Source organism: Ochotona curzoniae, unplaced genomic scaffold, assembly GCF_017591425.1.
Source record: "Ochotona curzoniae isolate NIBS_2020 unplaced genomic scaffold, NIBS_Ocur_1.0 contig_66, whole genome shotgun sequence".
Taxonomy (NCBI): Eukaryota; Metazoa; Chordata; class Mammalia; order Lagomorpha; family Ochotonidae; genus Ochotona; species Ochotona curzoniae.
Window position 1 is genome coordinate 26,845,585 of NW_024466512.1, and position 22,487 is coordinate 26,868,071.

The 22,487-nt window shown below is 39.9% G+C and overlaps 1 protein-coding gene across 5 annotated transcripts; it reads right to left on the bottom strand.

Annotated features, from left to right (window-relative positions):
* Positions 1-514: 514 nt before the first annotated feature.
* LOC121164016 (cytochrome P450 2C14-like) lies at positions 515-20,823 on the bottom strand. Of its 5 annotated transcripts, none has more exons than XM_040991855.1 (9): positions 20,673-20,823; positions 19,297-19,485; positions 18,874-19,023; positions 16,874-17,034; positions 13,648-13,824; positions 8,900-9,041; positions 5,163-5,350; positions 3,173-3,314; positions 515-1,030 (listed from the first exon to the last, which is right to left on the bottom strand). In XM_040991855.1, the coding sequence occupies exons 1-9, from the start codon at positions 20,821-20,823 to the stop codon at positions 849-851; spliced, it is 1,482 nt and encodes a 493-aa protein (XP_040847789.1). In that variant the 3' UTR covers positions 515-848. The 5 variants fall into 5 exon arrangements, with proteins under 5 accessions (XP_040847789.1, XP_040847792.1, XP_040847791.1 ...); XM_040991858.1 differs by lacking the exon at positions 13,648-13,824 and adding an exon at positions 11,699-11,707 and having other exon boundaries at positions 19,297-19,459; positions 20,656-20,823; XM_040991857.1 differs by having other exon boundaries at positions 8,900-9,035; positions 19,297-19,459; positions 20,656-20,823.
* Positions 20,824-22,487: the final 1,664 nt, after the last annotated feature.

Genomic DNA, 22,487 nt, shown 5'->3' on the forward strand with positions numbered 1-22,487 from the left:
CATACTCAATGAGGGAAAAGGGGAAGCAGGTTGTAGACCAATAGGGGCGTTCCAAGTTCCCCAACCAAACCTAGACAAATGCCTGTGAATGCAGGGATGCTACTTGACATGATCTGCCCTCAATCCCTGAATTTGCATGCATTGATGAGTGCGGTAGCCTGGCACGAATCGGTATTCTCATAACATAGAGCTGGGAATTGAAACTTACTTTTTTTTTTTTTTAGGATTAATGATTTCTTAGAGAAGAAGAGCGACTGATAGATGAAGAAAGGCACTGGTATTTTAAGTTGCCCTTTTGTAATCCCTTCAATATTCCCCTATAGATTGAAGCCACACCTAACACTGTTTCTCTCTTTCAAAGTACCTACAGATGACAACAGAGTTCCTTTTCCATTTCACTTTGGGAATGTCATTATAAAGACTAACATGTGCTGCTAGTAATTGATTTTCTTTCACTACAAATTCACATTATATACAAAGAAGGAAATTAGAAAAATAACTCAACATTTAATAATGCTTTTATTCTGGACACTTAGGAAAGAAAGAATTCTGAATTATCAAATACCAATCATCTTCCACTATTTGACAGTGATAACATATTAATAACTCAACATTAGGCAGGGATTGAAACATGTGTTGGTCAATTCAGAGATTACAAGGTACTAGTTATTGTAATCATACATTTATGAAGGACCCAGAAAACTTCCTAGTGGAGAGTAGATCTAGAGAAATAAGCAAATATTAGAGTAGAGAACATGGAAGGAACCCATAAGAAGAAGGGGCCTGGGGTGCCTGGATGAGGACAGCAGTAGACCACAGCACAACAGCAGGTCTGTGACCTGCCCTCTTCAGACAGGAATGAAGCTGAGATTGTAAAGGCGGGGCACACGGCATACCCCATTAACAAGTGGAGTGGTGTCAAGGTCCTTTACATCACCATGAGACTTCAGGGTAAAGTTCTGTAAGATGCTGGTCAGAAACAGAAACAGCTCCATGCGGGCCAGGGCCTCTCCCACACACGCTCGCTTTCCTAAAAATAACAAGCACAGAGGATTTCCATCTAAATATTGAGTTCTGAAATGATAAAAACAAGTATTCAGTAACTAAGTCGTTAATGACTGAATCCATGTGTGGGTGGGTGAAAAACAGGCTAATTGGGAAGATGATGGGATATAGACATGGAAAGAAAAATGAACACTTGCTATACGCACAGCCTCATGTAACATCTGTCATTTCCCACTCAACAAATGCTTGCTTATTGCCTGTATGTTCAGTGCCACACATTTAATTAACGATTACCACAATATAATCACTCTAAATGATATAAAGTTTTAAGAGACACACATTGTGGACAGAGGGTTTAAGGAAGATGGGATGAAGAAAAGAAATTCACGCATGAACATTAAAAAATTGATCAAATGGAATGTAAAGGTAAGTTTGTTAAAGCTCAAGAATGATTAAAGCCATCAGAAACTTTCTACCTCATACTTTTCAATGAAGTATTGATAACTACTTTAAAGTATAAATAACAAAAATTTTGATCAAAATAAACATTTTTAATTCTACCTTCCATTAAGTTAAATTAATTCACTTATGGCCCTGTAAAATTCAGGCAGAGGGCCCAAACTGTGGCCTAGTGGCTAAATTCTTGGTTTGCAAGTGCAGGGAAACCAATACACACACTGAGGCTCTAGTCCTGGATGCTCAACTTCCAATTCAGCACCCTCCTTTGGGCCCAGGTAAGAGAAGAAGTTGGCATAAAGCCTTAACACTATGCAACCACTTGGAGGACAGAGAAGAAGTTCCTGACTCCTGGTTTCAACTCCACTCAGCTCTTGTAGTTGCAAGCATTATACCATTCACTGAGTGATACAATGGACAAAAGATCATTCTCTCTGTCTCTCCTTCACTCTGTCAATCTGATTTTTCTTCCAACAAATCAATAATAAATTTTAACAATTCTGCAGAATATTCGGTCAACTATTTTCTGTCTACCAGGACAGTATATAACCATGAGTTTCCACAGACATGCTGTCCATTAAAACCCTAAATGATTATCATGTCCATATCTGATAATGAGGTCAAAAAGGTTGTATTGGTCTCTCATGATCTATTTCCAATTATGTTTTCAATTATATTTAGCATCCCTCCTTTAGTGTAAGCACCCTCTATTCAGCTCTAGGATTATCTTACCCTCATCAACATTGCCAATCCTGCATTTCCAGGCTGTCCCATTGATCTAAGAAGCTCTTCTCTCCTGCTTCCCTTTGTAACCTCTATCTCCTGTCTCATGTCAATGAACTTCCTCATCTGCCGCCTCAGCAGCCTGTGTTTCCTTTCTCAAAGCACTCATCCTGATCGGTTGCAATGCTCTGGCTACTCACCTCCTTCCCTCATGTGAATGTAAGTGTCTTAACAGCATTTTATGCACCCTGGGATACTACCTCTCTGAAGTTCTAGGTCAATGCTGTATCAGGGTGTGTTAAACCACTGCCTGCATCACCTGCTTCCCAGAACAATGCTGGTTCTATTCCCAAACACTCCACTTCTGCCCATTTCCTGGTAATGTACCTGGGAAAGCAGCACAAGATAGCCCAAGTCCGTGGGACACTGCATGCGTGTATGAGACCCTGATGGAACTCAAGGCTCCAGGCTTTGTCCTGGCCAGACATGACTCTCGAAGCATTTAGGGAGAGAACCAATAAGAGACAGATGTGGTGCTGTCTTTCTCACAGCACCACATCTCTGTCATTTTCCCAGTCTCTGTAGCTTTGTCTTTCTTATATATTAAAAATAAAGATGTTCCCATGATGTATAAAACTGAGAACCATCACCAAAGTACATCAAAGTTATCAACACATGTACCACTCTCATGATCAGTGAGGAAACTTAGATGAGTCCCATTCTAAGAGAACCTTCTGTGTGCTAAAGCATATCTACACCAGAATTCAGTTTACATATTCTGCAGGTGTTTCATTTTGGAAGAACTGGTCACATCCAAAATACCCTAAATATAGTTTTAAAATCATTATAAGAAGGACAGAAGAAGTGGGACTTCGGACCACATTTAAACAGCACACCTATTATTTTCCAGAACACAAAATACCCATGTTTACACAGACATCTAAAAATCTATTCTATAGCCTGTTTTCATTGGAAATAAGTTGGTTACCTGCTGAGAAAGGTAGAAAGTAGTCACTTTTCTTAAAATTGCCACTCTTGTCCAGGAAGTGGCCAGGGTCAAACTCCTTTGGGTTGGGGAATTCTTTCTCATCGTTCAACACAGATGTCAGCATTGGAAATATTACTGTGCCCTGTTAAAACAGAGAACCTGAGTCCTGATGAAGTCAAGCAACGGGAAGAAGCAATGAAAATAAAACTCTTTGATCTGTAGATGAGAAAATCCTTGTGCAAAGGAATTCAGTGTCATTTCAGCCAGAACATGCAATAACCAGGTGTGTTGAAGTTCAGGAGAAAAATGAATTCCCTGCAATAGCCTCTGATGTACTGAGCTTTTGTGAACTCAGTGGTCAGTCCCACCTCAGTCCACCCTGTATTCCAGCAAGCCTGCACTGGGGTGCCTGCCCTCACTTGCTGTTCTGATTGGTAACAGGTGACTAACATACATGAGAGAATTTTAATTGTTTTCAAATGTTTGAGAAAATACACATATCTAGCTTGACACACTGTAGGAAATCAATATGATAGCAAAGCTTCAAAGATATAACTACAAACATCCTGAACCAATACAGCAAATCCAGTGCAGCTGCATAGGATTCAGTGTAAGATAATATGTAGGCACTTCCTATATTTACTAATAATATATTGCATAAAGACAGGCCTGAATCAATGGCCATACTTATCAATGGCAGAGAATCTACTTCATTCACCCTATATACATTCAACATAAGAAGGAAATCTGACAAAGTGGGAAACTTCACTGCTATGAAAAAATCCACAAAACCCTTAAGAAATATTCTCATTAGTGAGATTTTAAACCTCCACACCTCCCAGAGCTCCACGATACAATAAAGATGCCCATGGTTGTGACTTCTGCTAATCATGGTGCTAGAAATCACTCCAGGAAAGAATTGCAGTCAGGAGAAATGAGGAGAAATAATGAGAAGAGTTATATTGCAACAGATTGCAGAAATCTATCCACAGAACAAACACAGGATCCTTTCATTTTTATTAACAAGTAAATTTAAGAAGGTTGCTAGATAACATGTAGGAAAAACAACCCAGTTATAGTTCTGTATAGCAAAAACAAATACACTGTGACTCTATATCTAAAAGACTACGATTAATTGAAAAATACTTGCTCTCAAGGGAAGATTTATATCTGTGAAAGTCAGAGCAATTAAAATAAAACAATAGTGGTGAAAAATAAGTCATCTTCCAAACATTGGGACATCAGTATCGGTTGCAAAATAATCTCTGAGTTGGAAAATTCAACATATAATATCATGAGTTTATTCCAAATTGATCTAAAACTATATTGCCACTCTGATAGAAGTCCTGAGTGTTGGAAGTTGATAAGCTGATACATTTAAAACTAACATGCAATTGTAAGCACCTAAAAGCATTACACCTATTTCAAAAGTAGAGAAAAATCCTAAGGCTCCAGAAATCAAGATGTGTAATGGAAGATTTTTCTTTCTAAGAGTCATCTTAATGTATTCAAAACACATACTTAGAGAAACAGAGCAAGAATAGTGGAGAAGGGAGGGAGCAAAGGACAGAAAGACAGAGAGAAGCTTCATCCACTGCTTCACTCTTCAAATGGCCTCAGCCATGGTGAACAAGCTGGACTGGAAGAAGCTGAAAGCTTTCCCTGGTCTCCTGTGTGGATGCTGAGACTCTAGGACATGGGCCATCTTCGGCTGCCCATCAGCAGGGAGTTGGAGCTGAAGTGGAGCAGTCGTGACACATATTGCACATGTGAGCTACTGACTGACACAAGATTCATTCACTATGCCACAACTCGGGGCCTTATGCAGTTTTCATAGCTGCAGACCACAAAGACACAAACATATCTACTAAGACAACACACTTAAGAGGCTCACACTGTTCTCAGGCGGTGCTAATGGAAGACAGAAACCATTCTCTGTGTTGGGGAACATCAAAATAACACATTTGTGGTATAGGAGAAACAAACTCACCTTGGGGATGAGGTAGTTCCTGAATTTAACATCACAAGTTGTTGCACGTGGCGCACTTACAGGGATAAGATCAATGTATCTCTGGATCTCGTGGACGACAGCGTCCGTGTAGGGCATGCGGCTCCTGTCCTGCATGCAGGGGCTCCGGTGTCTGCCGATCACACGCTCAATCTCCTCCTGCACTTTAGCTGAGAAGACACAAGGGTGGAATCAGGGACAAGGATCAGCACAACCCATGTCTCACAGCAGGTGAGGGCTGAGTGAAGCAGGAGGCAGGTGTCCAACAGCCCTGAAGATCAGAGTGCATGGAGACTCAAGAAAGCATCACTGTAGCAGACACAGGAGCTTCATGGGAAATTCTTCCTCTGAGAAACTGGGCTTGGACTTTGACCGTGTTCTATGAAAATACATTTGCTATTTTGAATATGTGTACACTTAGCTTGATCAAAGTAATACACGTAATTCATTCACTTGATGAAGTACTAATCTAAATTAACTTTCACATAAACAGAAAATCTTTTTAAAATACAAAAGAATGATGATATTTTGGACATGCTAACTACTATGTTTTTGAAATGGAAACAAATATTTTGTAGGACACTAGTGAATAGTGTTTGTAAATAGTATTGCATAAACAAATATGCATATGACTTATGGATGTGTGTGTTTTGTGTGAGTTTCTTAACTACGTGGACTCTTTCACTTGCATTTATCACACAATTGGCTGCATTGAGATACTGCAGAAGATGATTCCAAAAGTTGTACTCACATTTGTATTGATTTTGATTAAGATGCAATTGTTCATACTTATGGGATACAGTGTGATCATTCCATGCATGTATTTCATAATTCAGGTTAGTTCACACTTCAATCACCAAGTAGTTTTTAAGTTTCCAATTACCTTTAATTCATTACAATTATTCATTATACATTATTCATGGGATATCAGATTTCTACATAGAGTATGTCCTAATCAAGATTTGTTCTTTTCGTCATGACTTTTGGTTTGCAGTCTTCAACCTCCCCTCTTCCATTTGTTCATAAAGACATAGTAAGTCTTCATGCACAGTTCTCATCCACCGTGTCAAATACACAAGACCTTACCCCCATTGTCAAGCTGGATTTGATACCTAGTATAGCATGACATCATTTACATGTGTTCATTTTGCTCTAAATATAGGATATTTAGGCCACCATTGCTGCTTACTGGGAAGAGACCAACCCACGCATTGTCAGCATTCTTTATGGACACCAACTTGCATCCTGGCTGGGCTGCTCCAACCTGTCTCAACTTCCCATCCCATATGAAGCTCCAGCCTCATGACCTCAAGCTGCTCTGGCTCTGGATGCTACAGTGCAAAATATATAACGCTTTCACTCTCTCTCTCTCTCCTGTCTCTCTTCTCTCACTGTGTTTCTCTTCCTCCCTGAATTCTCATAAATACATAAATTTAGGGGTCTGACAAATATTCTCAATCAGCTAATCATCCAGTTTCAAGCGTCAGCTTCCGATATTGGCATAATTTGTGTCATGGCAATTACAATTTCCATCCAGTACCCTGATTGGGGCAGTAGAGGAAGGCACAAAGCCTTTGGACTTTGCACCCACATGGGAGACCCAGAACAATTTCCTGGTTCCTGGCTTCAGTTCAACTAGGCTCTAGGCATTGCAACAATATCAGCAGGGAACCAACACAAGGATTATCACTCTCTCTCTCTCTCTGTCTGTCTCTCTCTGCCTTTGTCTCTCTCTCTCTCACACACACAATTTTTTTCCATATATCTGTCTTTGCAATACAAATGTTTTTTACACAAATTTTAAGGAAGTTTTAAACACAAAATAAAATGAGAAATAACACTTTTCAAGGCAGAAAAGCAATCCATTAAGTGTGGCATGTGTGTTTAATGTCTCATATATCCATAATTGTCAAGAAACATCAAGGAGAACTCCAGATCTAAGTTATTATAAATAGTGCACAAAAAAAACACAGGAATATTGCCATGTATTTAACATGCTGAGTTGATTTTCTCTGGAATTAAACCTCAATATTCAATGCCAGGAACACATAATGTTTATATTAGATTTCTGAGAACTGTATAGCCTTGTGTATATAATGACTCTAATTGCTGATTTCATCTGTTTTAACTAATTTCTATCCTTGCTTTCAAGGGACATGAGGACTGCTCTCTCCATTCCCACATCAGACAAAGTGTCAAAGTGATGTACCAACAGACACGCATGCACACATGCTCTTCCCTCACTCCGTTTCTCCAGTGTTTATATCAGTTTCTGCTACTTCAGTGTTCACCCCACACATCACTGTGGCTTATACTTCCTTGATTATGGACAAGACAGCTAAGATCTCTTTTGATCTTTTGTATATTCATGCTTAAACGGTTGATTTCAATTCCTAGTTTCAGATACTAATTTAGAAGTCTTGCAAAACGCTCTTATGTGTTTTAACTGCTAGTATTTATTCTCGTTACTGACAGCAACAAGTAAACAGTCACTTCTCTTTGGAGTGGGTGTCTCTCTTAACACACATTATCCTCTGGCCCACTGTGAAGTGGCACTTCCAGCTCTGATACCACACACACTCCCTATTCCTCCAGCAACGAGCGTCAGCCCTGCTGATCCAGGGCCTAGGTTCCTTCTCACATGACTTCAGCTGCGTGTAAGGAGACACCTTCTAGGGTTTGTCTGTGAAAGGAAAGCAGCAAATCAACTGTCATCAGTAGGACTCTGAAATTAAGCAAGCAAGTCAAGGATTTTAATGCCTTTCTCATCCTAAGTACTTTTATATACACTGCTGATATACCCATTTATCTCTGAATGAAAATCTTTATGATTTGTCTTGAATCTTAGTCTTTTGACATGTCAAGACTCTGTGTCTTTTTGGATATCTGCATTTATTTAATTTCATTTACACTGAGAACTTTCCTTGCAGATGGCAGCACCTGCAGGCCTTTCCACAGCTGCCGCCTTGCTCTGACAGCGCTTAGGCTGGAGCTTCAATCTCTCACAGCACTGGGGATCCCCTCATCTGCTCTATGTGGGTGACATGAACCATCCAGGAAGGATTCTCATCTGTGATTGAGTTATCATAGTTTCCATGGGTTTCTGAACCAAAAAATGTAAACCAATACACAGAAATAAGGCATTAAAGATAGGTGAATATTCATTTAAAAAGAAAAACATGGTTTGTGAAAAGTAAAACTATAGCAGAATTCATGTCTAGATTCTGGTTACTAGGTTAATAATCCCTTAAACACATTACTTCAATTGTTTACAAATTTAGTATAAATTTCACTGTGGAAATTTTCTCAGGTCACTTCCTCAAGTTTCTGGCATATCCACTATCATTCAAATCAATCAATCAAACAAACAAACAAACAAACATAAAATATCTTTTAGTCTTGGCATATGATGTCCCAGCTTAGGAACACTAAATTGTCAAATTAACAAAAGATCTCTGCAAGACTAACAACCATTTGAAGTGTTCTGCTCTCACTGAAAAGCCAGCAATCAGTCCAGGGCACTCCATGAAACCTGTGCCTGCAACATAAACCCCTTTGTGTCACCAGATGCTTTATCCACAGCTGTTGTCACTGTCCTCAGCTTCATGATGTTGACTACTGCTCTCATGTCCTCACTGTCTCAGTCATGCTTCCTGTCATGCACAGTGCTCTGGTCATTATCCCTTCATTGGAGCTGCACAAACTCCCTGTGCTCATACCTGTGACCTTGGGGTGCTTCAGCAGGAGCAGGAGCCCATATCTCAAGGTGGTGCTGGTGGTCTCTGTTCCAGCACTTAACAAATCAAACAGCGTAACCAACAGGTTGTCAATAGTGAATTCACTCTGTGGATTGTGCTTTTCCTAGGAATTAATTGAAAATTTGATATTGTGCCAGCGCATCCCATCACACTCATCTCAAGACAACTCAGATTTCCTAAAGTGCATGATTAAGATGCAAAGGACAGTATTACAACACTCTCAGCTGCTTTAATCTAGAAAGTATCATGTTAAGTTAAAGCAGCTAGATACAGAATCACAATCTCTGTATGTTCTCACCATTATAGGAAGGCTCAAATCCAAAACAAAATACTTGATATGCAAAATCAGGACAGATGGAGGGAATTTGATTTATAAAAGTAAGGAAGGGCCAGCATTGTGTCTTTGATATTAAAACAATTGCCTGAGATGTTGGCATCCCACCTGGGCAACGTTTTGCATCTTGACACAAATCAAATGGAAATCTGATTCACATCCAAATCTACGGCCTAAGGGAATCTGTGGAGGGTGACCATATTTGCGTATAAAGATGGTGGATGGCAGGTCTCTTCTCTGTGTAACTTTGTTTTTCATATATAAATAAACAAATGTTCATATAAAAAAGAAAGGAAGCTGGGTGTGGTCAATGTGTCAAGACAAGTATTTCATGCTAATATGGGCAATGTTAACAAGAAAAACAGACATGGTTTTAAATTGTTGCAAATATACCATAAAACATAATGTGTTAACAAGAGGGAAAATGCCTAGGGATTACAAAAATAATTGGAACTACCTCACAGCTTTTGCTTTACAAATGTGAAACTATTCTATTCTTAAAACATTTTCAATTATTGTAGTAAAACCATTGGTCTGTATGTGAACTGGATTTAGAAAAGTGTCAAAACAGGACAGACCATTGTATCCACTGGCAAATGCAAGAACCTGGACAAGTGCCAAGTGTAAGGGCTCTGCTGCAGCATCCACTGGCAAGTGCCAAGAGAGAATGCAAGTTATGTCAGACTAAACCCCTAAAACACCTGGAGAGTGCAAGATCTGGGACTAGGAGAGGGACATAAGAGAAATTGTAGATTCTCCCTCTTCTGCTGGACAAGATCCCTGCTGGTAGGCACAAGAGCCAGGAGGACCAGGAAAGACAAAGCAGCATCACAGATTAGCATACTTGTGGACTGAACTGTGTGGTGGGGTGGGGTGTGCTGAACTAAGCTTCAATACGCATAGGTGTTGAATATGCAGGACACTGATTCAGATGTGGCACAGACAGGACTATGCTGCTGTAAATTCTGCTACACACAGGAACTGGGGCTGGTAATGGCCTTGGTGGAGGTGATTGGGGAGTCACCCCAAGTATCTGGCAGTTTCCTCTACTGTGTGCAAAGGGCTAGGTTTCTGGCAGGTTGTGTTGGCTGGGCTGTAGCACCCATAGGTTGAGATAAGACATGGGGCTGGGGATGGAACAGACCAGGCTACTACAGTCACCAGGGTGTGTACAATCTGAAGCAGGTGACAGATTGAACTGGACTCTGTATGAACTGGCACATGCAAGAACCTGGGGTCATCACTTGTAATCAAAACACAGACCAGGAGATGGTTCAGATGTCACTTTGGAACAGGAGTGTTTCAGGATCCCTGAGAAGACACCTGAACCAAGTGTAATGGAAAAAAAATTTCAGGTTCTTGAATCCATTAAATTAGGTATATTGGTCCCAGAGTGGATATAAATAAGTTCAGATCTTCTCAATACCAGATAAAGTTACTATGTTAAAGGAAAGTTTTTAGTTGAACTTTCATCCCTGTGTTCAGATTTTTTAAAAAATCTTAGAGAAATGAGACCTTAGTGGGAAAATGCTATAAACCATACTGAAAAGACAACAAATCAATCTGTGAAATCAATACAATAGAGGTGCTTCCATTTCCACACAATCTACACATGTTCTAAATAAATATATTTGAAATCTTATTTCAAGCAAGACAACGCCACACAAGTTGGGAAAGTAAAACACAACTGAAAATATCCACATAAAACTCATACAAAATGATGTGGAAAACTAGACATCATCCCATCCCATGTACTGTGTCACAGAAGCCAGACCCACACCCAGCACTGACTTTCATCCTGAGGAGACAAGCTTTAAACCAAAATACAGGTACCTGAAAGAAGGTTACCGATCGTGCATTTCTTAATTCTCTAACTTAGAAGTGGTGTTTCCCTAAACCAAAGGAACAAACACAAGTTGTATAAAAGATGCACACACAGGCATTGTATTCATCCTCCATGAGTATGACAGGACCAAAATATGAAGGTCCAGATGTCTCCATTTGTGAGTATATGTTGCCAGTGATGCCACTGCTGACAGGAGAAGGTATGGAGAGCCCGTGTCAGGAAGCTGACAGGCACTGCACACAGCAAACCACTGAAATCCTGAGCAGAAGCCTCATGATTCCCCAGACTTGCCCTAAGTACTCCAATGTATCTAGAGAAATACCCTTTCATCCTGCAGAGGACTTATGCAGGCACTGACTGCCACGTGTTTGTGAGTCTCCTGCATCTCAACTACCTGTTTCTACAAGTGCCTGGGCCTTCTCATTCCCAATCCTCCTTAGGTCACAGACACCAGTCATACAAATGCAGGGGGTCCATATCAAGCAGTGTCCCCCACACAGGGATAACAGAGCTTTCAGAGCATGAGTGTAGGTAGTTTCTACAAATCCTCTCTCTGGAAAATGGAAAGAGAATGAAGAACAGACAGCCACTCTCAGCCCCACTGGGAGGATACATGATCTGGAATGTGTATCTAACCCCACATGTACAGCTGCAGCTCCACAGTCCGTCTTCTACCTTCACTACCTTGTAGCACTACAGGACAAAGCACATCCTCACCTCCTAGTGAGCACTCGAAACACAGGCAACAGCTGTGAAGAACATGAACTTCACATGGCATCTCAGAATGGCTCCCAGACGAAGGAGCGAGGTGCTACTTTATGGCCAATCTAACAAGACTGGTTGGGGCAGCTTTCTTTTCTAATGCACAGAAATTATCACAAGGTGCCCAGGAAACAAATGATAGATAGATCAACTCCAAAGAAATGGTAAGATCTATCCCCAGAAATTAATAGTAGTGCATAGCAACTATGTGACTTATCTGACACAAAAGTCTAAATGGCATTATAAAAGTGCTTGCCATAGTAAAGAGGGTAGTGTAAGAACACATGAATAAGTGGAGAATTCCCACAGAGATGAAAGTGTTTGAAAGATTAAAAAGAAATCATATAGTTCAAGATGAGTGTGGTTGAAACTAAGAAGTTCAGATTTACACTTTGATAGCAAACGAGAGGAAATTCAATGGACCTCTAGTACAAAAGGACTGAAATGTATTGACTGTACGTGGCTGACAATTCCCCAGAATCAATAGTCCAGTTCTGGGAATAACAAACAATATCACAAACAATGAAACCAATAAACCTAAGACCAACTCAAGTCACAATCAACTTGCCTGAAGGTAAGCACGGTTTCAAAACCATCAGGAGAAAACTGAATTCCTACACACAGTTTAACTCAGGTAAGAATATTAGTAAAGATTTTCACAGAAGAAGAGCAATATATTCAAATCCTGAAAGAAAAGCTTAAAAAAATACTATACCTGAAAAAGGAAGGGGAAACGTGAGTTTTGACGTGGTGGCAGAAGTGGCACCAGCCAGTTGCCATTGCCAATGACAGAGTGGCAGAATCCAAATTCCACCTTGCTCCTGTAGCATTTCCCTGTTAGTTCACACCAAGAGCAGGAGGTGATAGTTCAAGTAATTTGGTCGTGGCCCTCTATGTGGGACACTAAAACTCCATCCTTGATTTCTTGATCTGTCCTGTTCTCACTCTGATATGGAATTAATCTCTCTCTCTCTCTCTCTCTCTCTCTCTCTCCTTTCCTCTCTTCTCTCTTCTTTCCTACAAACTTCTTTGTCTTTCCCTATTCTCCTGTCTTTCATAGTCTGTTTAACTCTGACTTAAGAGAATTTTACAAAAAATGGAACCGTTCAGGCGTGTTGGTTACCTGGCTAGATTAAAACTTGACTCACTAAAAGAAGGATTGCCAATATAAATGTTAAAAATATCTTCACAATAAGATGCTGGACTTGTATCTTGGTCTAACCCTGATGTTGTGAAAAACGTACTTAGCTAAATGAACTCATGACTGTTACAGAAAGACAATGCAATTGTAATAATATGGTGATACAGTGGGGGCAGGAAGAAGGGAAAATCGCTGAGCATATGGAAATGCATTATGAAATGTAAATCTCTTTTTTACAAAATAAAACCTCTGACAGTCACTTTATAAAGAAGAGAGAGAGAGAGAGAGAGAGAAAGAGAGAGAGAAATCCTTATTCACATTATCCCGTATTCTGTAGGAAAGGAATGATGTCAAAATCAATTTCTGCTGCATATTTTAATTTTTAACCTATTTCTGCATGAACTGAGCTGTGTGCATTCCATATTATCTCAGAAAATATCTAGAACGAGAGCCTATATATTCTGTTAAACAATTCATTTTAACTCCTCCATGATACTTAATCAAGACCCATAAACACAGCCAGTACCTAAAACAATGGCCAGATATTTCATATCTTATTGTGCAGAAGTTCCCTATAAGCACAGAAATTATTAAAAAGCTACAATTGCAGACAAATAATGTTTTACCTGTTCCATTCTGATCAGGAAACAATCAATGAAGTCCCGAGGGTTGTTAATGTCCAGAGATTCTTGATGTTCTTTTACTCTTTGCAACGCATAATTTCTTATATATGCATTGTTTCTAATTACTGATTGGTGATCTCCAGGAAGATAATCAATAAGAATGGGAAATGTATTGCAGACCTTAAATATATAATTACAAGAGTAATTTTGGAAATTTATTAGAGGTAAACAACACACAAACCAATAAAATAAACTTTCCTAGAAAAATGCATCTCTAAATGGAGCTGCACCATTGGGATATTTGTGTAGGTTAGCCTTTGGCGCTGACAAGGAACGGTAAGGGAGAAAGCCCTGGTCCCTTGATCAAAGATGACAATAGCCTCTTTACACACATACTAGTTTCATCATCTTCATGTCAGTTCTCATTTAATATATCAATGCTTCCCTACAAATTCAAAATATAGAGTGTCATGAAGGCAGCATCCTAGGGTATAGAAAAACAGAGAGGGAAAAAAGGCTTAACAACCAAATAACCAGTCATTTGCTGCTATGTCTACGTTGAGCCTGCAGCCTCAAGAATAGAATCACCATTGGGTGAATGGGGGAAATGTGAAGACATCAAGGAATCCAGACCAGCATTTTCTGGATGAAAAATCATTCATTACAAAATGTCCTCACTCATCACATCACAAAATCATGATATTTCTCATGAATCTTTCATCCCCAATCAATCATTTTCCAGTGAACCTTGCTTTGTTAACACACCCACACATTTGAAGCTTCCAGGTGTAATCTGTGCTCCCATTCGGCCTCCTAGACATGTCTAGTTAGGGTCTTTCAGGCAAACAATACAAGGAAAATCCCTCTAAGTCAAGTAGTAAACACATAAGTGAGAACCAAAAGCTTTCAACAGGGACCTAGGAGGTCCACATAGGGTTGTGAACAGGCTAGAGGGCACAGAACCACCTAGAGAAAACCTGATGCCTGGTTTGATGGGAAAACCATCAATCAAGGATTTGAATTTCAGCATGATTTTAAAGGCACTTATTCTCTAAATACTCAACTCTATTTCCAGAAAGACTTCTATGATACTACAATATAAACAGTCCTGTGATGTGCAGTCACTTCACCATTTGATATCAACAAGGAAGTCACAGTAGACAGAGCAAAACTCACATTTCTCCTCAAACCTATTGCTAAATCAATGTAAACTACACTGAGTCAGCTTTTTCAGAACTCTAGACCACAGCAAACGGTTCAGAGAAGCAACAGTAAGCTCAAGGAAAGAAAAAGCAACTTAAATTAACTCTAGGAGCTGTGTCTTGTTATTTCCATTGCCTCGTCTTCCTCCTAAAAGGACAGTGGACTTTGCAAGGGCAGCCCTGATATCATGGTGGGACTATGCTCTACAGCTCCACACAAAGAGGTGTGTCTCTGTTCTAATTGTGGAAAAAACATCCAGAGCGTGACCCAAGACATTTGTCTCCATTTACGTTGAATTACGAATTCACTCAGATGCAAAGAAGCAAACATTCCTCCAAAAACTGTAGGAAAACAAGCACCCTGCCACCCTGCTGAGGATGGTCTGAACTTCTGGTTTAAGAGAACAATTTGAGAAATGATGTACATTCACCCTGGTTAAAGAGAACATTCTAAGAAATGAGGAACATTCACCAATGCTGTGCTTTAGAAAGACCACAAGATGAAGTGTTCCAGGGCCTTTGCTTTCATGATCTTACTCCTGTGTAGAAGAGGTGGATGCAGCCATGGCTGCTCCAACACACATGGTACATGGGCATGGGGTAGTACCAGGGAGCTGGTTCCAGAATGAGTCTCCTGCAAGCTGGTGCCCACATAACAGTGAAGACTGTTGTTGGTGTTATTAAAGAACATACAGAAGCATAACATCTGAGAGAGTACATACAAAAAAGTACGGGAAAAAAGGACATACAGAAGTTAAGGATGGGAGGCAGATGGAAGAGAGAAGCTTTGCATTTGTAGCCTCTAAAAATCATGACAACATTGCTACAATGATTGTTCAAAAATGCCAGACAATTGGTGGCATAGTTTTGAGGGGAAAATGGCTTTTCTAAGCAAGACACAGTCAGCTGCTGGATCACCAAGAGGACACGGTGGTGGATCTGATAATTTTGTGTCACGGAGGGAACACTGTATATGATTGAGGCAATTCTGACTCAGTAGAAATGTGGGAGGATCAGAAGGTTCTTGGTTGGAGCTTACAGCAGCAGCAGGGAAAATTATGGAGGAGGTGATGATGCATAGAAAGTGTGAATATGGTATTATTACTTGTGATTAAAGCAGCAGATTTATTGAAACCAAAAATTGAACCTAGTGGAAATTATGATTCCAATGAAACAAATATTGAAGTACCAATGACAATATATTGCTGGTGGCAATAAATTGTTTCATCAGTTATAGTGAATAGCACTTGTCAAATTAAGCATATAGGACAGGAGGCAGTTTTGGAGGACGTTGTTATGGCAACTTCCATAGCACTGTTTGTTCTACAGCTGTGGGTGGAACTGGTCAACCGGGTAATTTTAGATTCCAAACCCAACAGAAAAACACTACAGTTCTTGGAAAGACAGAGCGAGCAGATACAGGTCATCTTGCATGCATAGACAACTGTAAATAATCTGCCAGAAAAATCACTTGGAATCCAGAGCGTTTACCTGTGACTGAGCTGAAGTTTTGTTTAACCAACATGTAAAGGAAAGTTAGAAGAGACAAAACACATTCAGACTTTCTTTCCTCTTTCCTACTTTTCCCTCCTTCCATCCTTTGCTCTTCTTTTTTGTCTTTTTTCTCTTTAATATATCTCACTCTCAGACTTGCTCTCTTTTATTATTGTGTATATATATACAACTTCTTTTGTTTATCATTTTTTACTTTCACTTCAAGATTCATTTCTGTCATAACCAGTTACAAACTAGGCAAGGGAACAGAGAAAACATAGAACACACAACACATCAAATACACATTTTCAAAAGTCAAGAAAAAGTCACTAAAAACAGCAAATCCTACAAGACAAATAATAATCGTAAAGGTGCCATTGGGTAAAAATATAAATCAAAATCCTTACACAGAATTTAACTTCCTCACAAACTTAGATAGAACACCTTGCAAAGTCAAAGTTGAAAAGTGGAGAGGCTGCACTTGTCAGTGAAGATAAAAATGTTTCATCAGAAACAAAGGAACACAATCTCACCTTAACACTTGTGAAATTAGTAATCTCGAAGTTTTCATTGAATTTTGTCATCAAGTTAAGAAATTCCTGGTCTTTATACTCAAAACGGCTCTGGAAAATCATGGAGCAGATCACATTGCAGGGAGCAGCACCCAGGATAAAGGTGGGATCACACGGTGAGGCTGAGGGGAAAACATTCTTAAGCACTATTAGAAAGGCCATACAAACCTCCTACACTTTGAACTGTGACACACAGGTGATTTTAGAATTAAAACAGTAACTATGTACAAATTACCTGATCAGCATCATCTTCAAAGTGCTGAGAACAACACTACTCCCCTTCCCAGAAAGGACTGTTGACCTCATCCCTTATTGAATGACAGTCTGCCAGCTTCAGGAACACCCAATGCCAGAGGAAACATCACAGCCTCTGTGTGCAGGACTCTGACCCCAAGTCAATGTTATTTGGTGGCTCAATGGGATAACTTTAAAGGCCACCCTTAAACACCCAATAACTCAAGTTATCAGTGTGCAACTATATCTACACTATAAAAGTACAGTCAATTAAGCCACAAAAGAATAGGGACCTGATATACATAAAAATATTTGAAGAAAATGGTTGTGGAAGCTGCAGAGAGGAACACCAAGAAGAGAAAGGGTTGACACATTTCCGAGGTTTGATGGACCGCATAAGGACAGCGAGTATCCATGGAATCAAGGAAATTACTGCCAAAAAAGCTCTAAGAGAATTGGTTGCCTAAAATTAAAATAAAGATATGCAACTTCCATCAAACACCACAGGTAAATTGAGGAATGACATCCTTTGAGTTTTTAATGTAGGAGGAAATGTCCTTCCTTGTTAATCAGGCTGCACACCTTTTCTTTGCAGTAAGCCTGTGCTCTTGTGGAATTCTACATGGCTGTGCTACATAGACATCAAAAGTGGACGGTGTCACCATGAATTTCAATAATGATCATCGTTTAGACCTATCTCATCATTTCACATATAGAAAAAGTTAGAGGAAAGATTTCTATTTTGTCTTCCGTTTTGAAGTTTGGCAACCAACATTAGAATGAAATGTTTGTTGCACACAACACAGTAATACATTTCATGCTTAAAAAATAAACCACAATAATATCATAGATATAATTAAGCTGAATTGAATCAAGAGACTATAAGGACATGACATAGAATTAAATGACATATGGATAAGAAATTAAATAACAGATGGATAATGAGTGCATTGAAAGTTGTTTGGGCAATTAAAATCATAGCCCTGCAGCCATGAACACTGAAAAATCTCTAGACATGTTCAGATGTTCATTCCACAAATGCAGACCAACTAGTGACAGTCTGTGACACCTTGTCATGCTCCAAAATAGTGATCAAATCATTCCCAGCAGGCACTCTGGTGAAATGGTCTAAATTATTACTTTACAATTAAGTTACAGGAATAAAAATATCATTTTCTCTTTGAAAAAGTGAGGTTATGAAAACAAAGCAAGAACAGAAAAAGTTCTGATGAGGCTTTTCTTCCAAGTACTGTATCATGATCAGTACGTGAAGCACAACAACTAAATATGCACAAAAGCTCCCTGGACTCTGCTTCAAACAGTCCCTGCTCCTCCAGGGAGATGAAAGCAGGACAAAGAATGCAGTTGCTCACTATCCTTGCAATGAGTCACCCAAGGCTATCGCAGGACAGGGGAAACTTTTCTTAAGGACATTTAAAGAGTCAGCCACCAGATCCTAGGATGACATCAAGTGGCAGTCCCCATCCCCAGGTACTGATGTGGTTAGACTCCTGGGAGCAGCCCCCTTCCCTACTCTCCACTCTACTCCCAGTTACAAGGAGAAAAAAAATAAATCAAAAGCTATTGTCTCACTACTTTACCCTATTCCTCGCCCTGCCACACCAATCAATGGTCCTTATGCACATACATCCTTCAACTATGTAATCTTCATCAAAAGATAAAGTGAATGTGACTCTAAAAGGGGAGAAAAAGATAAATAAACTCACCATTGGTTTTCCTCAGCTCCTCCACAAGGCAGCGGGCCTCCTCCTGAACTCGCTCCTCTATGCTCCTCTTCCCCATGCCAACATTCCGCAGGGTCACAAGCGAGAAGTGCCGGGTGTGCTTCCATGTCTTTCCATTGCTAAAAACGATTCCTGACAGAAGGAGAAGTGGAAAGTCAAGGAGCATTTCAGGAGAAGAAGAGGAAGTTGGCACTTGAAAACTCTGCAGTTAGAGCACCCAGTTTCTGCACTCACCTTACCAACACCCATTGTCAACACCAACACAGACACACATACAAACATGTAAATAAACATGAAAACACACATGATCATATGTGTGAAATAAACACCTGTGAACATGCAAACATGAATTTGTGTGTGAACACATGAAAACACACATGTGAAGACTCACATGAGAACACTGACCTAATCCTTTATTCGATCTTTTGAATATTCCAGGAACATTTCTTCCAGAAAACTCCTCTCCCAGGTCAATTAGTGCTTCCTTCACTGCTTCATAACTGTGCAACACCACAGTGGGCTTCATGCCCAAATACACAGTGAACACAGGACCATAGACTTTAGACAGCTGAGGGAGAAAAATAAAAGAGGAATCTCATTTGGTTTACATAAGTCAGTTACTCAGGTTGTATGAACTCTTGGATAACTTTGTTCTGTCAGATATAATTTCCACATGCTGGAAGGTATACACAAACATGTGATGATTGCAATAGCTCCACACATGGTGGCTCCCAACAGCCACACATTGTAGGGGAAATTAGTGTCAGATCATTCTGGCTAGTCCACAAGGATTGGTTAATGTACCTTCTAGATTAACAAGACAAAAGACTAAAGGTTTAGAGATTTGTAGTTGTGTCTCCTATAACTAAGAAATAGATGGCCCATAATTAAATTGTGCTTCAGTGACACTGATGCCTGAGAAAGTTATCAGGACTCATGACTCAAATCAGACCTTCGACCCAGCTACACTATGACAATAATTGGGTCACCTATAAAGGTCCTGAAATAGGAAGCAGAATCAGTAGTAAGGAATACTAGATTTATAGTCACCAAGGAACCCTGAAAGGCCTGCCACATTTACGTTTTATGAGTGTAACTGAAACAGAGAGTGTGGGCACCGCTGAGGCAGATGAAGAACACACAGACCCAATGTAATTATAATTTGACCTCTACTATGCATTCGATGTTACAGACAGATGGTGCCTTGCACACGTTCACACGCACGCCATTACCACCCAGAAGACCCTGGCTCATTCTCTTTTATTTACTTGCAGTGAAGAGCCACAGAGCTTTCCTGGGCATCAGTAATACTTTGCTTCCCTAACAGTTAATTCTCTTGGCATAGATCTTTTCCCTTGATATCAGTAATAATTTGTTTCCTTGAAGTTTAATACCTTGGTTATCACAGCAAACTATAAGACTTAAACACTGATGATTTTTCACTAAAATCAGTAAGCACAAAACATTCCATTGTCATGAACTTTGAAGAAAAAAGAGCGATAGTGATAACACTGTGAAACAAACTGTAAAAGCCAATGGATTTTATAGCTTTGTCTCTACCCTACTGCTTTAAAGCTTCTATACTGACCAAATCCATTACTTTCTTCCAACTAATTCTGAAACACCACAATAAAGACATGAATACCGAAGGATTGTTTCCTTGAAATAAGATTCTTCAGTAATTAGCCTCCATCCATGAAATATTTTTAAAACTTAAAATAGATTATGTTTTACAAGCACAGGGACATAATAATGCATACTTACGTCCATTAGGTATGTACTAATGTCCTTAAAAGCTATCTGTAGGATGTTGCCAAGAACTGGAAGAGGAGTGGGACCAGGCGGTAGGTTCCCTCTCCCATGGCTCTGTTTCCAGAGTGAGAAGAGAAGCAAGCAGGAGAGACAAAGCACCAGCACCACCAGGGGATCCATGGAACCTCCTCTTCTTCCTAGACAAGAGGGAGCTGGCAACCACAGGCTGTTACAGAACTCCCTGTGCATCACGTGTGCTAGACCTGTACTCCAGGAGGTGGCTAGATACACCTTAACTCTTTTGACTGAACTTTGGTCCATTGGTAAATATTAAAACAAAATGTTATTTCCTAATGTTCTGTTTTTCATTGCTCCTTTAGTCCCTTCCAACAGAAGGGTTCTGATCAACTCAGTATGTGTGAAGACACAGACATGCTTCTGTGGCTTTTGTAACCAGCCCCAATGGTTGAAAGAGCCACAAGAATTATGACCCGATATAATAAAATAGTGCATTGAAAAATGTTCAATATTATGATTTGTACATTGATGTCAGTTGGAAATTCATAACATTGAGGGCAATCCAAGTATTCTGTACATTGTAACACTTTCTGAAATGCAAGAAAATTTTCCTTGAAAATGAGCACCACTACAAATATTTTCATGTGCTACACTAACAGAGTAATAAACATGATAGGTGAAATAATTCACTTTCACAACTTGGAATTTGGAATATCTTTTCAATTAAATATTCACACCTTCCACCATGAAACACCTTGAATGCAGATAGGACCCTTAATTTCAGGGAAGGAAGAGGATCCTACAAACAAGACACTGTAGGGCTCCCCAGCTCCCATATGTACAGCCAGGTTTAGAACGAGATCATTTGATTCCTCACATGTCAGCTTAAGGGACCACCAGGCTGCTCACTATTTAACAGAGCACTGCACCCTCAAGAGAACAAATAAAGACAGGGTTTCTCCACTTGCTTTCACACAGAGGTGACATTCTATATAATGAGACCAAAGCCTTCCAAAGAAACACAGTGAGAAGAGCTGAATAAATGGTAGTTCACCCAACTCCAAATCATCTCCACACAGCTCTTCCACTGCTAACATGGCTTGTCATCGTCAGCAACGACAGGTAGGATAAAGAGCACTCAGGAAGAAACTAGGGACAGAACCACAGGCATGTCCTGAAGTGGAGGATGAGACCAAGGACTTCTCCAAACAGATCCAAGGCACAGAAGGATCTGTACCACCTGCAGGTGCCAATGGCTGATGACATGCAGTGGGCAAGATTGGATTGACACTGATACAGAAAGCATGACGGCATCACCAAGTGAGTGCATACAAAGGCATGTTCTTTTTTAGCTTTAAATACATTTTTATTACTCAAAGTTTGTCACATAATTGTATATTTTTCTACTTTGTGCACAACTATTCTCACTCTCCATAGAAAGGCTGCTTTTTACTTCTCATCTGGTGATGGCAAGCAGTAATATCCTGACATGTTACACAAAAAGTAGTAGGAATGCCGCAGGTTATTTAAGTTAAACACAGTATACTTGCACATAGCTCTTACACCCAATATCAGGAATATGCAAAAAAATTATTCAAAAATACAAACTATGGCCCAGCAAGTTAGCATAGTGACTAAAGTCCTTGACTTGCAGTCACCAGGATCCCATATGGGTGTCGATTCTGATACTCACAGCACTGCTTCCCATCCAGCTCACTGCTTGTGGCCCGGGAAAGTAGTTGAGGATGATCCGAAGTCTTGGGACTCTGCACCCATGTGGGAGACTTGATGAGTCTCCAGGCTCCTGGCTTTTATTTGCTCAGCAC

What these genes read in the sequence shown, in the direction of transcription:
- LOC121164016 (XM_040991855.1), bottom strand. Translation starts at nt 20,823, where the DNA reads ATGGATCCCCTGGTGGTGCTGGTGCTTTGTCTCTCCTGCTTGCTTCTC. An exon ending in GGAACTACCTCATCCCCAAG is followed by an intron (nt 3,315 to 5,162) that starts GTGAGTTTGTTT and finishes CTGTTTTAACAG; the next exon opens with GGCACAGTAATATTTCCAAT. An exon ending in CTTTCTACCTTTCTCAGCAG is followed by an intron (nt 1,031 to 3,172) that starts GTAACCAACTTA and finishes TGTTATTTTTAG; the next exon opens with GAAAGCGAGCGTGTGTGGGA.